The 18,106-nt window shown below is 56.4% G+C and overlaps 1 protein-coding gene across 2 annotated transcripts in view; it reads left to right on the top strand.

The window, feature by feature from the left end:
• TRMT44 (tRNA methyltransferase 44 homolog) overlaps positions 1–9,671 on the top strand; it is a 40,845-nt gene extending 31,174 nt beyond the window's left edge. For both annotated transcript variants that reach the window (XM_032135678.2, XM_032135679.2), the window contains exon 11: positions 3,939–9,671. In XM_032135678.2, coding sequence (XP_031991569.1) covers positions 3,939–4,168 — 230 coding nt within the window. In that variant the 3' untranslated portion in view covers positions 4,169–9,671. The remainder of the gene's footprint in view (positions 1–3,938) is intronic.
• The last annotated feature ends 8,435 nt before the right edge of the window (positions 9,672–18,106 follow it).

Consider the following 18,106-nt stretch of genomic DNA (forward strand, 5'->3'; position numbering starts at 1 on the left):
GCAGTGAGGGAGGGGGAGATGTAGCAGGGGCTCACCCAGGTGCCGGCGGTGTACACAGTTCCATCATCTGCAGCTTCCAGGTGTGCACAGAGGGGGCGGGAAAACGGCAGGGAGCCACGGTTTACCAGCGCCAGCGGCTGGGGAGTTTGCCGTAACTTGCTTTATGGAGCTTTTTTTTTTTTTTTTTTCCTCTTTCTGTAAGTATTTTAAAGCAAATTCTAGCTAGCACGCTATTTCACCCCTAAGTACTTCCACGTGCATCTTTAAGAATAGTAGGTGTCTTCTTGTGTCACCACCATGCCCCAAGCACACATTTCTGTGAGTTGTGATGTGCAGGGAGAACTGGCCTGGCCCAAGTGGGCTCAGGAGGGCTTTACTTAGGAAATGACACTTGAGCTGGGCCTGGAAGGAAAAGAGGAGTCAGGAACAGAGAACAGCTTTAGGCAGAGCGAACAGCATTTGCAAAGAGCCAGGGTTGGGAGGAGTAAGAGTGGGAGCTGGTCAGGTTACAGCCGCCATGACCAGGAGAAGGACTGGGCCTCTGACTGATGGGTAGGGATGACACCGAAGTCACAGTGGGAAGGAGTGGCCTGGCTCACATCCTGGCTTCTGGGTCCCTTGCCCATGAGGCAGCTGTGGGGGGTCAGGTGCAGTGCAGTATCTGGCCCTGTGGGTGTGTGAGAGAGCACAGGTGTGTGTGCCATGCCTCATGTGTACACCAGAGCACAAGCGTGTGGGTTTGTGCACACACACACACTGCCTTTGTGTGCCTGCCTGCTCCTGGAGAGCTGAACTTGGCTTTCAGCTGAACTGGCCTGTCTAGGTGAGCTGCTGTTGGGTGGGGGGCCCGTCAGCATGGTTGGAGCCTCTGTTTCCCGGGGCAGGTGCAGAAGCATGTCCCTGAGGCTGCCTCCAGAGTAGACACTGGGCCTGCAGTGCTGGCTGGGCTGGGCCTGCTGCCTGGAGTCTGCTCTTCCTTGCATAGAGCTTTAGGCAGTTAGAATACTTCCCACCTCCACGGGGCCTTTTTCTGTCTTTCCCAACACTTGTTTTTGTTGATTTCCTGAAATACTGTCTTTTTCACCCACGATGAGTCTGCTTGTATGTCAGTGTTTTTCTGTGCAGGTCACCCTGGGGGGCAAACTTGTTTTTGGAAACGCTTCTGAGTAGGAGGCCTGGGGATTGGGTTCCAAATAAACATACTCCTCCAGTCATGTGAAAACTATGCTCTGAAGCTGGGTCTTATCTCTGTATGAGGTTTAGGTTTTGTTTTAAGCTAACGTGGCTAGTCTCAGAAAATGTTTATGAGAGTGAGGAATTGGAAATGTTTCCAGATGGCTTCAGGTCAGCCAGCCCTGAGCATGACCTGTGAGGGCCACGAGGGCCAGCCCTGCCTCTGTCCCCGCCCCTTCCTGAGGCCGCCAAGGGGTGGCTGCTCCATCCATGCTGTCTGGTATGGAGCCTGGCACCGTGCTGCTGGGTACACGCGGGGCCTCATCTCATCCTGCACTCATGGCAGAGCAGGCCTTTCCTCCTTGAACACGCAGACACGGCTCAGAGAGGTCAGCGCACCGGCCCGAAGTCTCCCAGTGAGTGGAGAGGCCACGCCACAGTCCAGGCCAGGTCTGAGCCAGCACTGGCACCCCTGAGCCTATGGCATCATCCGAGGACTCTAATCCTCAACCCGTTCCTCAGAACAACTTGGTGAGAGGGAGTGTCTGCTGTCAGAAGCAGTGGTGGAGATGGCAGTTCCTGTGCTGTTAGAGTCCGAGGGGACACGCACAGTAGGGAGGGAGGAGGCGGCAGGAACTTGGGTTGAGCAGTCTGTGGCCCTGTGGTTCCATTTCAAAATGAGGAGCACATTTCCAGAGGAGGAGAGTCTTTCTAGCTGTTGGTTGTCTTTCTAGCTGGCTGGAGCGAGTGCCCCTGGAAGGCCACCACTTCTGGCACCTGGCCAGATGGGAGCTCAGGTGTTAGGAGGGGCGGCCGGGAGCTGCCTGCCATGTCCGGGGTTGTAGACACGGGGAGTGGGTCAGGGAGGCTGGGCCAGCCTGGAGCCTGCCTGCGCCGTTCTGGGAGCCTCATCTCTATCATCAGCACCCGCTCCTCAGTCCTTAGACACCCTGCAGGTCCTGCTTCCAAAACATGGCTGGGTGTGCTCTTAACTCCGGAGCCGCGTGGGAGGGCCTGCCGCCAGCTGGCCTGTCACATCGCGCTGGGGAAGGGGGTGCAGAGGCTGGCTCTGAGGGTGGGAATCTGTGCTCAGCCTTTGGCCTCAGTGATCCCCACCCCCCATTCTCTTGATAGGTCAGGGCGTCAGGCCAGAGGCCCCTCACTGTTTGGGATCATGTGCCCCATGGGAGTTGGGGGGAAGCTCTGGCCCCTGGGGCTTCTCCTGAGCACCCTTCAGAGGGTTCCAGATCCCTCAGTGGCCAGGATGTGCCCTTCTGTGCTGCGCCAGGAGGTGCTGCTGTGGGGACATGGGCAGAGTGTCGTGGGACTGCCTTCACCCGAGCCTTCAGGTTAAGAAACCTCAGCTCCGATGTTGGGAGGCGAGACAGAGAGGCGGCCGTGGGAGGGCAAACGGGGTCAGGCCTGGCCTTGGCAGTGCTTCCAGGCTGTGAGGGTGAGCCCCCAACTGTGTCCCTGGACGCAGCGAGGCGCCGCTCTCTGGGCTCATTTCTCTAGTTTCAGGGGAAACTTTGTAAAATATCGGTCTGTCAAAAGCACACAGGCTCGTTATTGCCACACACAAGGTGATTTGAAAGCAGAATTCAGGCTTTAATTCCTACACTTTCAAGTTCTCGTTGGAAGTCGGTGAGCCAGACTTCCGCACTGAGGCTCCTTTGTTCCCCCGAGCCTTCTGTTGCGAGCGGTTTCCTAGCTTCCAGTGAGAACCAGGAAGGAGGTGGTTGCTTTGGCCACGTTTCACGGGGAGTTGTTGGCTTCCCACAAGGAAACGGCCAAATGGGAATGTAGGGGGTTATCTCGGCCCAATTTGGGCGGCCCGGTCAGGAGGCAACCTAGAGGAGGCCCGTGAGACCTGGCACCCAGGTGACAAGCGGGCCCACAGCAGCCCTCTCCTGGCCCCACCCCACTCTGATGTCCCTCCAGCTCCCCAGTTTGGAGATCAGCCTTGGCCATTGGGTCCCAGTGGCACTTCCAGAGGGGGTATCTAAACCACTGCACGTAGGCAGATCCCCCTTCGTGTTCCTGTTCCAGAGCTCCTTGGCCTCTCCTACTCCACACTTGCACCTGGAGGGGCTCTGGTTGGGAGGCTCATGTAAACCCAGTGCACCGGGACGGCACCAAGGAGCAGAGGCCGCCCTGCTCCAGCCCTGTCCTTAGACTGTGTGGAGGGACCTGCGCCTTGCCCCTCTTTCTGCCTGTAATGCTGAGACAGTCCTCGGAGGTCGGGGCTGCAGCACAGATGTTTTCTCGTGTTTTGGCTCTCACACCGTGGTCCCTCCTTCCTCTACTCAAGTGATCCTTTTAAAATGGTGGCTCTGCAGGACCTGCCACTCAGCCAGAGGGAAGGTCGTGGCCTCAATGATGAGGCCACACGGGACCCAGCTCTGTCCTCTGCCCTCCCCTCTGGCTGTCCCTCAAATGCGGCCAGTCCTGGTGCAGTCTGTCCTGGGACACTCGGGTTTGCTGCCTCTCTGCCTAAAATGCTCTTCCTGGGTCTGTGCGGGGCTGCTGCTCACCTCCCCCAGGGCTCACCTTCCCCGGCCTTGCCTGAAGATGCATCCCATACCTCGGTCATTCCCACTGGAGGCAAACTCACTGTGACCAGCAGGAACTCTAGGCTGTGTTCTGGTGGTATCCCTGACCCTGGATTGGCACCTGCCATGGCGTGGGAGCTAAACAGAGGCTGGTGAATTAAGGAACTTTCAGGTTTACTTCTCAGTGTGTCTTTTCTCTGTTCCAAACCATAGTTGTGAATGGGAGAGTTCACATCCGTGACTGGCGAGAGGAGGCGCTGTGGAAGACAAAGCAACCGGAAGCGAAACAGAGACTGCTCTCCGAAGCCTGCAAAACCCGCCTCTGCTGGTTCTTCATGCATCACCCTGATGGCTGTGCTCTGTCCACGGACTGCTGTCCGTTTGCCCATGGGCCTGCGGAGCTGCGGCCACCCCGGACCACCCCGAGGAAGAAGATTCCGTGAGCTGCGTCCTTGCCAGCTGAGGCCTGGTCGGGAAGGCCAAACCAAGGAGAGCTTCCCTGGCAGTCCTCAGTGCTGCGGTCTCTGCTCTGGCTGTGTTTCAGCCCACCTCCTCCCAGCTTTCTCCAGATCCTCACAGTGATGAACCATATTTCATAAACATCACACGCCAGAGAAGCCACAGTTACTGGGAAGCCCCCAGCTGGGTGCCTGGCTTGTTTCAGATGCAGCCACTTGAAATGTGCACAGCATCTTCATATCATAAAGATTGTGCATGGATCCTTACAGTGTCTCCTGGGGGAGAGCGGCTGAGGCTGCCTCGCACAGGCCCTTCCCAGGGCGCTGTCCGACGCCATGTCCACATCTGTGAAGAGGATGGGGCTTCTCAAGAAGTAAGACCGTATCTGCCAGCGTTTCTCACCACACTGGAGAGCAGCTGCTCTGAAGCAGGGATCCGTCAGATTGGTATTTTTAAAAAAGGCATAAGGCTCGCTATGTTGAGGTTGTTTTTAGAGTTACAGAGAATAAAAACACTCATAATTTCCTCACATGGGCCACTCTAAGTGGCATGAAAAAAAAATCCTAAGTGAATTGTTGACAGGGCTTTAAAAATGTAAATATCACAGATGACAGAAAGGTAAGACCTACACCTTCCTCCCTCCTCCACGAGACCGTCTCCCCAGAAATACTGCAGCAGGCCTTTTTAGTCCTTCCAGAAAAAAAGTCCTGATTTGCTTCTCTTTTGTTTTTATGAAGTGATAGGGTCTTGATCTCTCGCCCAGGCTGGAGTGAAGTGGCAAGATCATAGCTCACTGCAGCTTTGAACTCCTGGGCTCAAGCCATCCTTCTGCCTCAGCCTGTCAAGTGACTGGGACTGTAGATGCACGCCACTATGCCTGGCCAACTTTTAAAATTTTAGAGGCGGGGTCTCGCTGTATTGCCCAGGCTGGCCTTGAATTCTTGGGCTCAAGCAGTCCTCCCACCTCAGCCTCCCAAAGTGCTGGCATGACAGCCGTGAGCCATGGCATCTGACGCCCGATGTTTCTATTTAAAGTTATTTCTGTGGTTTTATACAAAAGGTCACATGCAGTCCACACTGTTCTGCTGTTGACTTTCTGCATTGTACCCTGGTGCCCCTCCGTTGGGTGTATCTGCCTGGTTATTGGCAGCAGCCTTGTGGCATTCCGTGGCAGCGCTGCACTCATCACTGCTGAGCAGTGAGAATAAACGGGCATCTTCTCTGAAGGCACCTCAGCTCTGCAGCACCACGGGGCGGCGCTGCCACGGGCCCAGACCCTGCCCTTTGAGTTCCAAGTCAGTCCCAGAGTGCAGATCCCAGGCTGAGGATGTGCCAGGAGGTGCCTGGCCCTGGAAGGGTCCACCCTTCATCTTACTGGGAGACAGGCGCTCCGTGGCCCTTTGGGGCAGGCCCCAGTTGGTCGAGCAGCTGCAGCTCTGACTAGTGAGGCACAAGGGAGCTCTGCTGAGGCCTCTGGGGTCCCCACGCAGGGAAGTTCTCCCTGCAGGGGACACCTGGTGTAGAAGCCCCGAGGGAGCGGCCGGGAGCCCAGCACTGAGGATGGTGGAGCAGGAAGATGGAAAGAACTCTCTTCCCGAAGATGAGCCGCAGAGCCGCAACCCTCCCTCAGCCCCTGTGTTAGGCCGTGAGGCATCTTCCTGCCCAGCTGCCTCAGGGCTTTCGGGGTTTGTTGCTCAGCACATCCAGGGTCACGCACTTCAGGACAAGCCACCTGATGCCCCTCAGCCCCCCAGCCCTGCAGCCTCGCCGGAGCTCTCCCTGCAGCAGGAAGGGCTGAGCCCAACCACAAAGGGGCTTGGGGCGACGTCAAGGGATGGCAGAGCGGGGAATGCAGGGAGCCCGGCCCAGAGGAGCAGCCCTGCTGCCGCCTCCTGGAAGGGGCACACCACCTGAGCTAAGCCCAGGATGCCGCCCAAGCCTCGGGGCCTCCCAGGGTGTCCCCCATGCCCGAGCGTGCGGCCTCTGCCAGGCCCGGGATAGCTCCAGGTGGCTGGACTCCCATTTCCCCTCCCCTTCCCAGGTCTTTCCCAAGCCCAGAGCCCCTGCTTTAATTTTCATGTGGGGAGACAGGAGAGTGGCCACAGAGCCTGATGCTGTGCTATGTGCTGCTGGACTCCAAACCTGGCTCCAGCGCTGCAGTCCTGGTGAGGGTGGTGGCCCTGGGGAAGATGAGCTTCCCCAGCACTTGGTATGGCAGTTTCCAGTCATAAGCCGCAAGGACACAGTCTCAAAGGAGCATCAGATGGGGCTGGGGGCATGTGGGGTGGCCCTGGCTCTCCCAGGTGGGGTCCTGCCAGACCAAGAGCTATGCTAGTGGGGCCCACCATGGCCATAGGCCCCTCCGTGTCACCTGGCGTAATCAGCTGGTAGAAACAGCCCTTGGGGACCACATCACCTGACCTGATCTCCAGGTTCCAGGTACCGTTTCTTACTGCCCCCCAGCACCACTGTGCCCCTGTCCACAGGTCATGTGACTGGGTGTCAGGCACGGTTCCCTTGCAGCAATGAACAATACATCTGTGGATGAAGGTGGGCAGATAGACGTTTGGCAGCGGGTGGGGCGGGGCACTGATCATGGCAGCCTGCCGTGGCCAGCCCCAAGGGCTTCCCGGTGACTTCTCGGAGCCTGAGTATCTCCCCTGTACAGGTGGGATCGAGGGAATGCCACGAAGGTGGTCATGAGGGGAATCACCAGTGGTACAGCTTGTCTACACTGCTTTCCAGACTAGTGCCAGGCAGGCACTAGGTCTCACTGGCTGAGGGGCAGCCTCTGTCCCCAGGCACCCCGACTTGCCCCATCTGCTGCAGAGGAGGCCCACCTGTGGTGAGCATTGTGGTCTTGGGGCCTGCAGGCACCCTTGTGGAGTTGCCATGGTGACCGCAGCCCCCTGGACTGGTGCTAGGGATTCAGACACCAGGTCACACAGGCCTTGGCTCGTGGCATGGCCAAGCCCTGGGGTCTGTCGAGGTTGGCAGGGCAGGCTTCCTAGAGGAGGGACTGAGGCTGCGTATTCTCCCTCTCATCCTGCCATCAGCTGGGGCTACTCTCCAGGGCCACAACTGTCACAGGACGAGGAACCCGGGCCTCGTGCAGAAGAGCCTTGTGTGGGTGAGAGTCCCAGAGGAGAAGCTGAGCCCTCTGCTGACTTGCCCCCGGCTCATTTCTGCTTGACCCTTTCTTGTTGCTGTTTTTGCTCAGAAAACTATATTGTGGACCTCATCGTTCAGGGAAAAGGTGGTTCACGAGAAAGCACAGTCATGTGTCACTTAACAGTGCAGATGCATTCTGAGAAATGCGTTGTTAGGTGATTTCATCATCCTGCAACATCAGAGTGTGCCCCGTGCTCCTGGATGAGACAGCCTGCCCCACACCCAGGCTGTGGGGGACGGCCTGTTGCTCCTGGACCACACGCCTGCACGGCACGTTAACTGTGCTGAATGCTGTAGGCAGTTGTAACGCAATGGTAAGTGTCTGTATATCTAAACGTAGAAAAGGCACAGTGAAAATATGATGTAAAAGAGAAAACATGCTTCAGCTGTGGAGAGCACTCACCCTGATTGAGGCCTGTGGACAAGGCTGTGGGTGTCCGTGAGGGAGAGGGAGTGCCTCTGAGGCCCTGCTGCAGGCTGGATGAACAGCCCACTTAGGCCACACTCAGTTTATACTAAAAAATGTCTTCAATAACACGTTCACCTGAGCTTTTTTCTAATTTTTAAATTTTATGAGCTTTAAAAACATTTTTGACTCTTTTTTAGTAACACTTAGCTTAAAACACACACTGTACAGCTGTACAAAAATATTTTCCCTTTTACTTTTTTATTTGTTTTTTTGAGATGGGGTCTTGTAGTGTCGCCCAGGTTAGAGTGTAGTGGCGCCCTCCCGGCTCACTACAGTGAGCCTCAGCCTCCTGGGCTTAATTGATCTCCTGCCTCAGCCCCCCAAGTAGCTGGGACCACAGGCACGTGCCACCATGTCGCCCAGGCTGGTCTTGAACTCCTGGACTGAAGCGATCCTCCTGTTAGGGGTGGCAAATATCTGAGCTGTCAGTGGCGAATTCACATGGGTCTGCAGCAGCCTCAACTCCTGCCTCCTCGGAAGAAAGAATTCATCTGAAGGGCATAAGGCAGAAAAAGGAGACTGAGGCAAGTTTCCGAGCGGGAGTGGAAGTTTATTAAAAAGCTTTAGAGCAGGAAAGAAAAGAAAGTACACTTGGAAGAGACCCAAACACGCACTGTGGAGGTGAAGTGCAGCATTTGACCTTTTGACTTGGGGTCATATATTGGCATACTTGTGCGGTCTTGTGTCCCTTTTCCTGTGATGCTTTTGTTAGGGTGGGCTGCCTGCATGCACGGTGCCCTCCTTGCACTCAGGACGTGAGCATTTACAGTGGGTTTGTGAAGTTGTATGTATGTTCACCTGAGGCTGCTTCCCCTTTTCCGGTAGGATGCCCCCAGAGGGTCATGCTCTGCCATTTTGTCTCTTAATGCGCTTGCTCTGCCCACTCACCCAATTCCTGAGATTTTATTGGAAGCCGCTGGTGAGCAATTTCAAGTGCCTTTATCTGTTGGGAAGTTGCCTCTCCCTGGCGCCTGCAACCAATGGTCATTTTTAGACAGCCAGTGTAACAACTGCAGGACCATCACCTTGAGGACTAAACTGATTTTTCATCTTGCCCAAATTCCTATCTAAGGGGTCTGGGGAGTCCTGCCCTGCAAATCAGAAATTCTCATCAGATGGTTTTATTTAACCCTGTATATTATGACTTACTTTCCAACCTGACCCTGGCATAACATTACAAGTCAAGGAAGAAAAAAATCAAAGTAGTTTACCTCAAAATGTGTTTGCCATATTTTGAAATGACCCTACAAAGCTGTTCTGTGTGGGGGAAAATTCGCATCTGTAAAGAATCTCTGTTAACATAGCTAGATCTTTTTCTTCCAGACCCTCCCAATCCTGAGGAGATAAAACTCTAGCACCTTTTGAAAGATCTGAATAGGAAACAGTTGTCATCTATTGTCTCTAAGGGCAGCCACTATCAGACTTCAAAGAACTTTGGTCTCCACAATCTTTATCTTAACCTGAACATTCCCTTTCTACCAATCCCAGGTCTTCAGACAAACTCACCCAATTGTCAACCAGAAAATGTTTAAATTCACCTGTAGCCTGGACGCTTCCCTCCCCCTCTCCGACCTTTGAGTTGTCCCTCCTTTCTGGAGCAAACCAACATATTTCTCAAATGTATTTGATTGATGTCTCATGCCTCCCTAAAATACATAAAACCAAGCTGCGCCCCGACCACCTTGGGCACATGTTCTCAGGACCTCCTGAGGGCTGTGTCACGGGCCACGGTCACTCATATTTGGCTCAGAATAAATCTCTTCAAATATTTTACAGAAAACAGATACTTTACAGGGTTCTACTCTCTTCGTCGACAACCTGATGCTGTTCTTCAGTGCCCTAGTTGCTTCCCCTCCACCCTCCGAAATGTTGGAGTTCCGGGAGGCTCTGAGCCCCTCTTGTTCTTATCCTCCTGGCTAGCTTCGTCTCCAGCAAGCCCTCACGCACCTCGGTGCCAAGGCTTGCAAACCTCAGCCTGTCCTGGCCTCGCTCCCAAGCTATGGGACAGGGCATCTCCTCCGAGGCTCCCGAGCCTGCGGTGCCCTCTGCAGTCCCCACACCCATCCACACCTGCTCTCTTCTGCTCCCCTTCCAGCCTCTGAGCCTCTGGGGTTGGTGGGCATCTTGGTGGTGGCTGCTGGGCGGGTCTCAGGGCAGGGCAGGGGCTGCATCACGGGTCTGCACTACATGGAATGGACATGGCGTGGTGTAAGCCCCTCAGCTTGACATTCAGCGCCGTTTCCATGCTGCTCATGCCCCCACCTCCTAGGCTTTCCCCATGGCCCACCTGAGTCTCCTGCAGCTCCTGCAGGGCTGAGCAACGGCCCCCATTCACTGAGGCAGGGAATCCCCTCTGCCCGTGCCTGCTCCCTTTCCCACCAGGTCCCTGCGCCAGCTTTACTGCCTTCCCTCTTCCTCCTGGGCCTGGGCTGCTGCCCTCCCCTGGAGCTGTGCCAGCTCCAGCCTTTCAGCCGGCAGCTCCTGACCCCCAGCATGTACGGAGCTCCTGCCATTCCTTGGGTGTGGACCTGTGCCGAGTCTGTAGTGTACGAAGGTCCTGCCAGTCCTTGGGTGTGGACCTGCGCCAAGTCTGTATCCACCTGCAATAGCTCATCTCTTCTACCCGGGAGGAAGTTCTCATCATCCTCCCTGTGGGGAAGAGGGCACTGAGGCTTGGCAGAGCTCTTCCTCGGGTCCTAAGGGTCTGCTCCAAACCCTTGCTCTCGCCCCTGTCACACTCCAGGCACCCTGGCCGCACCTGCAAACTGCACTCTGGTGGCAGCCCTGCCCTGCCAGTGCCAGCCCCCTCTGCCTCACCACCCCAGTCCCTGAGCTCCCTGGGGCTGAATGCCACTTCTCTGGATTCTAAATAGGCCCCTGCAGGGTACCTGTTGCTGCATCTACTGCTTCCCCCAGCCTCCTGGTCTGGGTCCTCCTGATTCTGGTCATTACTCACCTTCTGCTCAACCCGCCCTCCCCTGCGTGCTGCCCTCAGCTGCAGAGGAATGCCCCCTCCATGTCCCACTCTTTCCACCAACAACAGCTGATCTGTCCTTTCTCCTGGCTGCGTGACCCCTCAGGAAGAGTTGGTGCTACACTGAGGGCCCTGGCAGCCTCTCTAGGTCCCTGTCCCCCACCTTTCAAAGGAGAGATAGGACAGAGGTGGCAGAAACTGTGGCTGGAGCAGGCTTCTGACCGGGTGCCGCTCTGGCTGTGACTCCTCACCCCTCAGAGCCGCATCTTCTATCTGCGAACAGGAGCCTGCAGCCCCTGAGGAGGTGGCATCTCTGCCTGTGGGAAGTCAGATGCACTGAAGCCAGATGCAGGGAGGGTGCCCCAGGCTCAAGGGCGCAGGAGGAGCCTCCTGCCCCGGGAGGCCAGCGCTCAGCCCCAGCTCTGCCACCTTGATCTCCCAGCACTTCTGCAGCCTGGGCATCCTCGTCTGCAAGACGTGGTAGGGTGGATGGAGATCCCCAGGATTCCTCTGTGGCCCTGGACAGGCAGCTGGTGTGGGGGGCGCGATTCATGCCCTGTGGGGTAAGGGGAGCAGCAAATGTGCCTGCCCTCAGCTGCACTAGCTGCGCTGTTTCATGCCCACATAACCCTAAGAGATGGGAGTCCTCACTGTCACCCTGTCATTCAGATGAGGAAGCAGAGACAGAGAGGCTGAGACACTTGCCCAAGGCCACTGATATGGTTGGGCTCTGTGTCCCCACCCAAATCTCATCTTGAATTGTAATCTGCAGGTGCTGAGGGAAGGACCTGGTGGGAGGTGATTGGATCATGGGGGCGGTTTCCCCCATGCTGTTCTGGTGATAGTGAGGGAGTTCTCATGAGGTTTGATGGTTTTGTAAGGGGCTCTTCCTCCTTCTCGCACTTCTCTCTCCTGCCACCATGTGAGATGTGCCTGCTTCCCCTTCCACCATGATTGTAAGTTTCCTGAGGCCTCCCCAACCATGTAAAACTGAGTCAGGTAAACCTCTTTCCTTTGTAATTTGTCCAGCCTTGGGTATTTCTTCATAGCAGCGTGAAAATGGACAAATACACACAGCAAATCGCAGCACCATAGTTGGGGACGAGGGCTGTGTGGCCCTGAATATGTGCTCCTGATGAGGACATGGGACACCAGCTAGAGAAGGGGCTCTCCCTGCTCTCATGGGGACGTTCACAAGGAGACCTGGTGCTCAGTGCAACGTCTGGGAACCTCCTTGAGACCAGGGCACATGGGCGTCACAAGCTCCTGAGGGGCTGTGCCCTGCTGACACTGCTGAGGGCGCTTGGAGTGCAGAAATATTTTCAACAGAAGTGGAGCAGAAGGGATTTCTCCTAAACCCTCTGTTACCCAGAAAACGGCATAGACTGGAATTCCGCATTTCTTTAACAGTCTGTTTAGCCAGATCCTGACTCCACCAAAAACAAAGAAGCCCTCAGCCGCCTGCTGGGGTGGGAGGTAGTGACTGTCCTTCCAGCCCTGGCACTGCTCCACCCTCAGTGCTGATTTGGCCTCACTTAACCTTTGGTGCTGGGCTCTGCCGCATTCCAGGGTCCCTGTGTGACCTGGGCAGCCCCATCCACCCCGTCAGCCTGGGGTCCTCTTGGGCCGGGAGGCGACGGCTCTGCCCCAGGGGGAGCGGGCCAAGTGCTACGTGTGCACTTCCTCTGTGGAATTCTCACCTCCTGGGCCAGCCCCTGGGCGGAAGGAGGCTGTTGGCCCCGCGTGGCCTGCCCTGTTGGAGGCTCCGCCAGAGCCCACGTCTGCAGTGCTTGGAGCCATTTCTTGGCACAAATATAAAACACAACTCCAGCTCTCCCGTGCTCCAAGTGAGAAATGCTGCTTGGTGAGCTGGGCTGGCCGGGCCGCCGGCCTTCGGTCAGCTGCCTGCAACAGGCAGGGCCACGGGAACCTCATCAGCAGAGCTTCCTGGAGGCAGCATGGATGGAACTGTGGAATTGTCATCAGACCAGCCTGGGATGGAGCTTCCCCACTGGAATGCAGCTGGCTGTGGACAGGAAGTCAGCTGCTGCTTGATGGGACAAGGAGGCCTGCGACCACAGCAGGTTCCCACCTGGCCTGGGCCTGGAGGCCAGCAGGCACCTTTCAGGGCTTCCCAGCTCAGCGCCCACAGCTGGATGGAGCTGTGTTTCCTGCAGAAGCGTGGCCGGCTCCAAGCAGGCAATGGGGGCCGTTTCCCTCCACCTCAGCCCTGGCCTGCGTGGGCACAGCAGAGGACGTGCTCACACCACGGGGGCCCCTGACCAGGCAGGACCAGGCTGTGTCCACCCTGGGGAAGTGAGCAAAGAAGGACAAGTCTGTTTGAGGGTCTGGCTGATAGTTGAGAAGCCCAGAATCGCCTGGCAGTGAATTCTTCTGCTGAGTAACACTGTACCCAGAGGGACGTGGCTGAAAACCCCAGGAGGGGAGGCTGCGTGCCGGAAGCACTCCCATCCTCCCCCAGCGCCTGCTCCGGGCGTTCCCGAGCTCGGCGTGCAAACTTGCCTGTGGGTTCTGGGACCATCCTGCCATCTCCCTCCCCTTTCTTTCCCCTTTCCCCTCCTTTCCTTTCCCCTTCTTTCTGTTTTCTTCTTTCCTGGCTGAAGCCAGAATTCATTTCTGTTACTTGCATCCAAAAAGGGTTCAAACAAGCAAGCTTGCTGGGATCCTGGGTCCTGCCCCTGGTCATCTGGAGGTAGGGCTGTCGCTCCATGTGCAGACAGGAGTCCAGGAAAAGCTTGAGGAGCCACAGTGTGTTCCGGCCCCTGCTCCTTCACCCCTGCCCCGTCCCCCAGTGACGGATCTGGCAGCAGGCAGAGCCTTGAGCCCAGAAAGTCCAGGCCCCCTGGGAAGCTTAGGTGTGGCCTCACATCTGGCAGGTTTTTGTTTTGTTTTGAGATGGAGTTTCACTTTTGTCACCCAGGCTGGAGTGTGATGGTGCAATCTCGATTTACTGCAACCTCCAGTTCCCGGGTTCAAGTGATTCTCCTGCCTCAGCCTCCCAGGTAGCTGGGATTACAGGTGTCCACCACCATGCCCAGCTAATTTTTGTATTTGTAGTAGAGATGGAGTTTCACCATGTTGGCCAGACTGGTCTCGAACTCCTGACCTCAGGTGATCTGCCCTGCTCGGCCTCCCAGAATGCTGGGATTACAGGCATGAGACACCACGCCCGGCCTCACACCTGGCAGGTTTTGCAGCTCAGGTTTCTGTGTGGGGTCCCGAGGCAGCCCCTGGGCAATTTCTTATGGCTGTGGGAGGGTGAGGAGGTACTTTAAGGACATGACCTTGTTATTAGCAGGGGCTGTGGCTGGAGCTTGGCCTGCTGGGGCCCTGCGGGTGGGTCTGGGTGCCATGGGTTGTGTCTGTTGTGTGGGCTATTGCTTGGGCCTGGGGAGCCCACAGGAGTCTCCAAGCCCCCTCCCCAAGTGACCCCCAGCCAGGCCTGGCCACCTTGCCCCCCTCTGCCGGGCTGCAGAGTTGAACCTGATGTCTGCTCGGAGTCACCTCTGAGTGGTGCAGACATTCGAAAGTGTCTGTGGGACTGGATGGAAGGGACCCCATCCTCAGCCTTCATGGCCGGGGTCTGGCAGACCGACTGTGGCCATGGGGTTGCGGTGCCTTGGGCTGCAGATCCCCCGCGAGTGTGAGGTGCTGGCGCCTGCACCTCCCGTGAGCCCACAGACACACAAATACAACCCCGTGTTCGCTGATAGATCTTGAGGCTTTGGTCTGTTGGGTTTGGGGTGAGGCCCTTCCCTTCCTTTACAGATGCTCACCTGTGAAGAGGGAGAACGCCCCTGTCTGAGCAAGTGTCTCTTCTGTGTCCTTGGCTGCCTTCCTCCTCCTTCTCCTGCCACCTATTTTGGGGTCCCTTCCTCTTCTCGGCCGTGCCACTGACCAGCCCAGCCTCATGCACCACCCCGGCCGCTGCCCTGGAGGGCTGGCAGCTGGCAGGACCCAGAGAGGGCCCAGCCGTCACCCGTCTCTTGAGCAGATGACAGATAACACTGGGAGTTACTATGGACACTGGAAAATAGAACACAGATGCATCTGAGAATTTGTAGTTGCATCTCTTCTCTGGTAACCAAAAAACACAAGGACATTCATTGCAAATGCAAAGCTGAGGCTTTGAAGGAACGAAAGAGTTCCCTTCCTTCGCAGCCCTGAGGATGGAGGACAGAAGGAGGGAGGGAGAAGGGAGGGGGGAGGGAGGGACGGAGGGAGGGGAGAGGGAGGGAGGGAGTGGGGAGGGAGGGAGGCCACTGCAGAAAGTGGCAGTGATCCCTCTGGGCCTCCCGAGCCTCATGTGTAAGACGGTGGCTGCCCCCGAGTGGCAGTGGCGAGTGAGTGGGTGTGTAAGGTGCCTGGGCAGGGGCATGCGGGCAGCCCTGCGTGAAGCGGGCAGCCTTGGGCCAGGTTCCCTAGAAGCAGAGCTGAGATGGGGATTCCTGATCATGCGATTGGGGGTGCTTCCTAAGAAGTTGCTCCCTGCCCCAACTCCGAGCCAGGGCGGCACTGACCATGGGCAACTTTCCATTGCAGAGGGCGCTCCCAGCTGCCACGGAGGGGCAGTGGCCCTGAAGGGGCCTGATCAGGACCAACAGTTTTCTCTGCAGTGGTGTGTTTGTCCCCATTTCACAGATGAGGAAACTGAGGCTTGGAGAGACCCAGGGCCTTGCCCAGGCCCCACACCACACCCAGGAGGGGCGGCGCTGGAGTCCTGCACCACGTCGCTGTTCTCACCAGGAGGAGGCCCTTGTTTGCGGCATCCAGCGACCCCATCTCCACACTGCAGGCAGGAGAACACAGCCGGGTGTGAGCCACGAGCGAGACCTCACAGGGAAGCGAGAGCAGCGGTGTTGCCGTCTGGATGTCAGAGGCGTTCACTTGCTTCTGCCGCACACGGGACTCTGAGCCAGGCCTTAAGGTTTTGGGTCCCTGGGTGTGGCACCCGAGGGGGTGGCCAGGTGGGGTGGAGTGTGAGTTTGAGTGATTTGGCATCCCCATGGAGATGTTAGGGAGAATGGGTACCTGTGTCTGCAGCTCCAGAGCGAGATCCGGGCTGGCCATAGACACGGGGACCCACACAGTGGAGGTGGCCTGCTTCTGTTTGCAGCTACAACAAATCCCCAGGAACTCAGCGGTGGGAATGCCCAGACACGTGATCGGTTCTCACTGGACTTGGTTATCCGGGTCCTGTGGGCTGAAGTCAAGGTGTCGGCAGGGCTGCGTCCTCCTGGAGGCTCCAGGGGAGAATCCGTTCCCTGCCTTTTCCAGCTCCTAGAAGCCTCTCGCGTTCCTGGGCTAGGGGCCCTTCACCATCTCAGAGCTGGCCATGGTGTGTCCCCTGACCTTCGGCAGCCATGTGCCCCTTCGATGGGGCTCTGCTTCTGGCCCTCCCTCCACACTGAAGGCCCCTGTGATCACACGGCCCACCCGCCAATCCAGGTGGCCTCCCTCCAACGTCAGCCGGTGAGCTGCCGTCATGCCTGCATGGTGTCTCCAACCCTTGGCCATGCAACCTAACATAGTCACAGGTCCTGGCGATTGGTACTGGGGTATCTTGGGTGAGGGGAATTATTCTGCTGACCCCCGATGGCAACTGGAGTGGTGGGAGGGGAAGAGAACACCAGGATGTGTTCAGAGAGAGAAGCGTGGACCTCAGGGGGTGTCAGGGGAAGAGGGCCCGGCAAGGAGAAAGCATTTGGTTTAGACGTGTTGGGTGTGAGGTGCCCATGGGACAGCAGGGTGGAGCTGGTAGGGGAAGCTGGGGGGCTGCCCTGCGGCTCTAGCACATGGAGGCCAAGGAGGGAGTCGTGGGGTGGAGGGGGCACAGGGCTCCCCAAGGTCCTGGGTCTGCCTCAGGGCCGCCGCTGCTCCGCACCCCTCCTCCCATGCCTGAGCACCCACGGCAGTGACCAGCAGTGACCATCATCACCCAGTGAGGATGGAGAGAAGCTGAGGCTGGCCTGAGATGTCCTGGGGAATGAGCTGGCACCAGGGTCCCACTGGTGAAGGGTGAGCATGGATGGGTCAGGAGCATGCTCCCTGTACTTGTGCATGGCGCAGAAGGTCAGGAACGGCCTGGCAGCCCCATGGGAGACTGGTTACTCCAATGTGGTCCAGCAGAACCCCAGGCAGCCTCGGGGCAGCGTGGGGGAAGTGTCTATGCTTAGCGATGTGGCAGATGCCCGGAGCGCCGTGAGCTTTAATAACAGCGAGTTGCAGAAGTGTGTGGGCCCATTCCGAAAACACACACAGTCCGAAAAACGCCCAGAGGGACAGGCCTGAAAATGTTAAGAGCACTTGGATCCTGGGGGTTGGTTGTGGAGGTGCTTCCCTTCTCCGTGGTGGTCTGCACTTGCAGTTTCGCTGACTGGGAGTCAGAATAATGTTCCCCCCTCCCTCGCAAAATGCCCACCTCTTAATCTCTAATTCCTGTACCTATGACCTTACATGGAATGGAGACTTTGCAGAAGTGATTTTGGATCTTGAGATGGGGAGGTTATCTTGGCTTGGTGCTGGTCATTACCCCAGAAGACACAATCCCAAAAGCCAGGATCCGGAATGTCAAAATCCTGAAAGATCAACATCCCTAAAGCCTAAAATCCCTAACATCTGATTGAATCCCTAAACCATAATGACAGATTTGGAATTAGGTTCAATCAAGGCTTCTAAAAGCACATTTCAAGGTGTTAGCAATAAAGTTTGTTTTTTTCCATTCAGCCCAATGCATTTGGCAAAAAAAAAAAAAAAAAAAAAATCCAAATGAGTGGATTGGCCAGGCAGTATGGTAGTGACAAAAACTTCGGTTTAAAACTGCATTATTTGCCTGCACTGGCGTTTCTTCCAGCTGATGAAATTCTAGGAGAGTCAGGTCCTAAACGATGAGAAGCAACTATTGATTGAGATGAGAGACTTAATCTATCCCTGTAATGGATCCCTTTAATACAAACCTGACAAAGAATCGGAACCTAGACTATATCAAGAATCACTACAAATCAATAAGAAAACGCTAGATCAAACATAAAAATAGATAAAGGTTTTTAAAAAGACACATCACAAAAGAGCATATTCAGATCATCAATATACATGGAAAGGTGTCTCATCTTGATCAGCCATCAGGGAAATGAGGATTGAGACCACAATGCCAGATCACTACACACCCACCAGGGTGCCCAAAACCCTCCAGGCAGATGCCTGCAAGTGCTGTGTGGAGCAGCCAGAACTCTTGGGTGGGGCTGGTGGGAAAGGATTGGTTTGAACCCAAACCATCTAGCAGCATCA

This window comes from Hylobates moloch, unplaced genomic scaffold, assembly GCF_009828535.3.
Source record: "Hylobates moloch isolate HMO894 unplaced genomic scaffold, HMol_V3 SCAFFOLD_17, whole genome shotgun sequence".
NCBI lineage: Eukaryota > Metazoa > Chordata > Mammalia > Primates > Hylobatidae > Hylobates > Hylobates moloch.